This window comes from Ananas comosus, linkage group 8 (assembly GCF_001540865.1).
Source record: "Ananas comosus cultivar F153 linkage group 8, ASM154086v1, whole genome shotgun sequence".
NCBI classification, from domain to species: domain Eukaryota; kingdom Viridiplantae; phylum Streptophyta; class Magnoliopsida; order Poales; family Bromeliaceae; genus Ananas; species Ananas comosus.
Window position 1 is genome coordinate 141,087 of NC_033628.1, and position 5,844 is coordinate 146,930.

Consider the following 5,844-nt stretch of genomic DNA (forward strand, 5'->3'; position numbering starts at 1 on the left):
TAAATACTTATATATATATATATATATATATATATATATATATATATATATATATATATATATATATATATATATATATCACTATGTATGATAATTTTGAGATTATGTTAATTACAGTTAATTTCAGGTTTTTGTGTTTGTTTTTGTTTTTGTTTTTGGTAGTTTAATTAATTAGCAGCTTGATGAAGAAGGTTTATAGAGGATTGTTGAATTTTGTGATTAATTAATGGGTAAAATGTATGGATATGTATAGTTTCCTTTACCACTATTCCGATAATAACGATTTGGTTCCCTTTACTGCTACGTGTTAGAAGAAAATCTCTCTTTTTTTTAAAAAAAAAATAACTATATCACTCTTCTAACGTAAGTGATTTATGTTTCCAAATAAAGGTTTGATTTTTTTTTTTTTTGGATTATACTAAAATGTTAATATATGTAAACAGTGTTTACTTTATCATAGAGGCGGTTTAGTGGACTTTACGCGGGATTGGTAGGAGTGTAGATTTTCTTCTTCTTTTTTTTTTTTTTTTTTTTTTTTTTTTTTTTTTTTTTTTTTTTTTTTTTTTTTTTTTTTTTTTCCTCTGCGGGAAGGAAGAGAGTAGGTGTACGAGTACGCGGTTTCCTTAAAATCTTTACCATGCAAGATTTTCTAGATATGAAATTAGATATCGGTGTGGGGTTTCAATTAAAAACCATATCTATTGGGATACAACTATTAAGATGGCGATGTTGACCACAAAACTTTAATATCTATTGGGATTCGAGTTTGAGATATGAAAAACCTTCCGGATAAAATTGTAGGGATCATAGTTTCAATTCTTATTATTATTTAAAAAAAAAAAGAACTTGTTGGGCACTTTCGAAAAAGTAGCAATACTCTTTATCAAAACCTACTGGGGCATTCTTAAAAGAACTGGGGCATTCTTAAAAGAACTGGGGCATCCCTTATTCAATCCAGTTGAATGAATATGAATCTTAGATAGCTTTTGCCTTTATCTTTTGCAACGAGTATAGTATGTGGGGGTACTAGAGTAATGGAAAAGGAGGAGAAGAGGAGAGCTTTTTGAACAGAGGAAAGATTGAAAGAAAGAGAAGAGTGGGCACCCCTCGGCCGGGCTTTACCGGGAGCTGAGGTGTTTAGCAAATAGATTCAAAACTTCACGCACTTCCTAAAAACTCTATATTTGAAGCTTTTGCTACAGCGCTGCAGTGTGGTTTGAGAGACCAAACAGGCTTAAAAGTTTAAACCAAAAAAAAAAAAAGAGGCAATCTTAAGCTGATGGGAGCTGCAAAAAGGACCCTATCATACAAGACTGTAGGGATGCTAAGGATGTGGAGCAGGTAATTGAAACAAAGAATGTAAATAGAAAAATAAAAACAGGATAAGAGCTTGTAACAAGAACAAATTGAGGCACAAAATGATATGATGATATGATGGGATGTGATTAGGAAAGAATTAGTCACAAACTGTTTTTAAGAACATATAAGAAAATTTCCTATCATTTCTGAAATCGGAAATGGCCCAACAGTGCATTCCTTGCATGGTAAGGGTGTGTTTGGTTCCACGTAAAACTGTGGAAAAAAAATTTTCGGTGGAAAAAAAAATTTCAGTGGAAAAAAATTTTACGTCGTTTGTGTTTGGTTTGTAGGAAAAGAAAAGTAGTTTTCCATGACAGTTGTTTGGTTGAAAGAAAAGAAAAAGTAGATGAAAAACTATTTAATATATTTTTTATTATATATATTATTAGTATATTGTAATTATTATATATATATTCTCTAATTATATATATTATATATTATTAATATATAATAATTATCATAATATATTTAATTATTATAATTTATATATTATATATTATATAATAAATATGTAATATAATATATAATAATATATATTTAATATTATAAAATAATTATTATATATTTATAAATAAAATATTATATAATAATATATTTATATAAAAAATAAAATTATATATATATATATATAAAATTAAAAAGAGAGAGAAAGCTAGGTTCACTGCTCTCTCTCTCTCTCTCTCTCGGTCCACGAGGTGAAGCACACCTCATGGACCGCGCGCAAAAAGATGGAGCCGCACCTGTGAGCCCCGACTTTGCTCTCTCTCTCTCTCGGTCCACGAGGTGAAGCACACCTCGTGGACCGCGCGTAAAAGGATGGAGCCGCGCCGGTGAGCCCCGATAATTTCACTGTAGCTTTTCGTTTTCAAACGAAAACACGATTTTTCTGCCTATTCGTAAAAAAAATTTTCCGAGAAAATTTTTTTACAGAGAACCAAACAATGGAAAACTATTTTTCAACTGAAAAAAAATTTTCGGACTCATTTTACATGGATCCAAACACGCCCTAAACTTCAATTGTAAGAACAATAGACACCAAAAGTTCAGACAAAATTAGATCACAACATATTCTAGTCACGATCAAAATCTGATTCAAACTAGCAACTGAGAGAAAGATCTTAATACAAATCTGCAATAGGGCAACCTTGAGAAACCTAAAATTTTAAGCTTTATATTTTAAAATTAACTCAAAAGTGGTAAACCCTTTAGAAGCTCTACGACCCTCAGCTGCAAATGCTTAAGATGCAACAATAAGACCACAAATCTAAAGCAGGGAAGGAGAGTTAAAAGCTCTCCCCGACTATACAAAAACGGATACAGGTTTAGAAGCTGTAAAACCAATTAACCACCACAATTGATCATCAACATAGCAGAAAGAGAGAGCATGGATTAACAAGATCGAAACAAAAATAATCTCCTGATCAGAACCAAAAAAAAACAAACATCAGTTCTCCATATTTCACCACTAACAATAGACACCAAAAATTCAGACAAACAACAAAGATAAATAGTACCTCCATAATCTCCATAACGGAAAAAGATTGCATAAGGTCCTAACCCTAACTTTAACATCCTCACTCATATTAAGCTTAAAGCCAAGCAGTTGAGACTCGCAAAGAAATAATTTAAGTAGCCTTCTCGGCCTTGGCAGCAGTGGCGGCGGCCTGTCCCCTGAGCCGTCCAGTCCTGCGGGCGGCAATGAGACCGACCTTCTGGCCGGGCGGCGCGTCGCGGCGAACGGTGGAAGCGTGGCCAATGTGCTGGTGGTTACCTCCTCCATGGGGATGCTCCACAGGGTTCATGGCCACACCACGCACCTTAGGCCAGCAGTTGCGCTTGACCCTGAATTTGTGGTAGGCATTGCCCGCCTTCAGAAGGGGCTTCTCCGTACGACCTCCACCTGCAACCTGCCCGATCATCGCACGGCACCCACTTGGTACGATCTTCTTCGCACCAGAGGGAAGCTTGACCCTGTAATCATATTAGAATCTTGATAATGTAAGCACTTACAAGCCGATTCAAAGACCAGCATGTAATCCATTTGAGCTTGGAAACAAGAAAAAAATTTATAGTCCTTTATCAGATTGATAACTTGCTAATAATTAACAAATACACACTAACTTAAATCATAGAAACATGCGACTACGTTAATCGAAGTAAATTGCTCGACTATAATTATTTAGCAGATAGACCATTACCAGCAATGCAAATTATTTCTAAGGAGCAAATAGCAGATAAAAGACAATAGAAGATAACAATCCACAGATTGCCCTAATACTGAAATTTGCAAACAAGTTGGCTACTGTTTCTCATATTTCCAGATTATAAAGACAATCTATATGTTTCAGCAAAGCATTACAGTTGTATTATAAAAAAAAAACAATATCAACTTACAAAGTTACTGCTATCTACAGGGTATGCCATAACTCAGTACTTTCATTCCATAAACAAATCAAAATAATCCATTCCTATTCATGCTTAATCTAAATTAACTTCACAGAGTATGGGTGTTTCCTATGTCAAATCATAGGTGATGTGGAAGCAGAAAATGAAAGCAGTCGTAAAAAAGAGAGAGAGAGATTTAGTATAACGGCATATATTCGAGCAATTCTCTATATTTAAATAAATTAGATTTAATGGCCTATCTTCGAATAGATATACATTAGCATCTTAGCATTAAAAACCCATCACAAATGGCCCAATTCTTGTCAAGCAGCTCGAATAAGCACTCAAGGGAAAGTGTTAACGAAGAGACTTAAGCAATCATTCAATAGAGCAAAGAGCAAAATGATTGAGTAAATAAACACAACAACAAGTGATCTTCCTAATACTAATATCTCTAACAATGGCCTTCAATACAGATGAACTTGAATCTATCTCAAGTTCTTAACCAATAACGTCATATTTACTAAAACAACAATCTTTAGACACACTTTATGTTCATATAATCGCATGAGAATGCATCAATAAATAATTTTTTTTCCCAACGAACAGATCACGGAAGAATTAGATCAAACCACAGCAATCTCAGATCCACAAATAACGGTGAAAATAAGTATGATCTACATAAGAGAAGCGAGATCTTTTTGGGGATTCGACCTTGTGGTGCCGTTATCGGGGTTGTGGGAGATGACGATGGCGTAATCCCCGGAGCATCGGGCGAAGACCCCGCGATCCCCAACGTGGTGCTCGACGTTGCACACGACGGCACCCTCGGGGATGGATCGGAGGGGGAGCACGTTCCCGACCATGAGCGAGGCCTTGCGGCCGCAGTACACGAACTGGCCCGAGTACATGCCCTCGGCGCAGACGAAGAGCTCCTTCTGGTGCTTGTAGCGGAAGGGGTGGCGGAAGGTGACGCGCGCGAGGGGGGCGCCGCGCCCGGGGTCGTGGATGATGTCGGTGATGACGCCCTTGAGGTACCCGTTGCGCTCGCCGAAGTCGAGGGACCGGAACCGCGCGGGGCCCTTGCGGTGGTGCGTGTGGGAGCGGAACACGGATCCCGCACCCTTACGCTGAGCTCGGATGACCCTTCCCATGGCGGCGGAGGGGGAGGAGAAAGGAGAGGTGGGAGACGAGGGGCGGGATTAGGGTTGGGAGTGTTTGGGGAGAAGAGAAGAGAAATATATATAGTGATGAGGAAGGAGGAGTGGGGCGCATTTGGTTGCCCTAAAATCGATGGTGTTGATTGATTTAAGATGTGTCGCAATAGATCGTCGATCTAAGATCTAGCCAGATTTACTGGATCGGGCCTAAAGTGAAAACTAGGCCCAGTCCAAGTTAAGATTTAGTTTGGGCTGACTCGTTCCGAGTCATATTTTTAAGCCTATGATAGCTTTTCACATAGAATGGGAAAACATAAATGGCTCCATGGGCCTGTTTTTATCTTAAAGAAAAAAAAACAAAATATTATGTTCTGATAAATATGTATGAGAACCCTTAACTTTACTTTTTTTGGATTCCAACTCCCTTCGGGTTATTGATTTTTTTTTTTTTAAGATTTTTTAAATTGGTGAAATTAAATTTTTTTTTTTCTAAATTAATCTTTTTATTTAAATATTAGTTGATGTTATTTGTTGACTATTCTAGTTTTTATCTTAAAGAAAAAAAAACAAAATATTATGTTCTGATAAATATGTATGAGAATAATCGTAATTACTTTTTTTGGATTCCAACTCCCTTCGGGTTATTGATTTTTTTTTTTTTAAGATTTTTTAAATTGGTGAAATTAAATTTTTTTTTTTCTAAATTAATCTTTTTATTTAAATATTAGTTGATGTTATTTGTTGACTATTCTAGTTTTAAAAGTAATTACGATTATTAAATTAATCTTTTCGATTTGAGTTAATCTAGTCACTTAAATATAGGATTTTATTGAATTTAATGGCTATGCTATTTAGCAATCAACCATCAAGGAATCTACAGTTTATCATGCTGAGAAGTGATTAGAGCCAAAGAGTACAACTCAATATATGGTTGACTTTC

General features: G+C 35.7%; 1 protein-coding gene across 1 annotated transcript; it reads right to left on the minus strand.

The window, feature by feature from the left end:
• LOC109714354 (60S ribosomal protein L8) lies at positions 2,749-4,976 on the minus strand. The gene is made up of 2 exons (XM_020238948.1): positions 4,459-4,976; positions 2,749-3,330 (listed from the first exon to the last, which is right to left on the minus strand). The coding sequence occupies exons 1-2, from the start codon at positions 4,896-4,898 to the stop codon at positions 2,985-2,987; spliced, it is 786 nt and encodes a 261-aa protein (XP_020094537.1). The 5' UTR covers positions 4,899-4,976; the 3' UTR covers positions 2,749-2,984.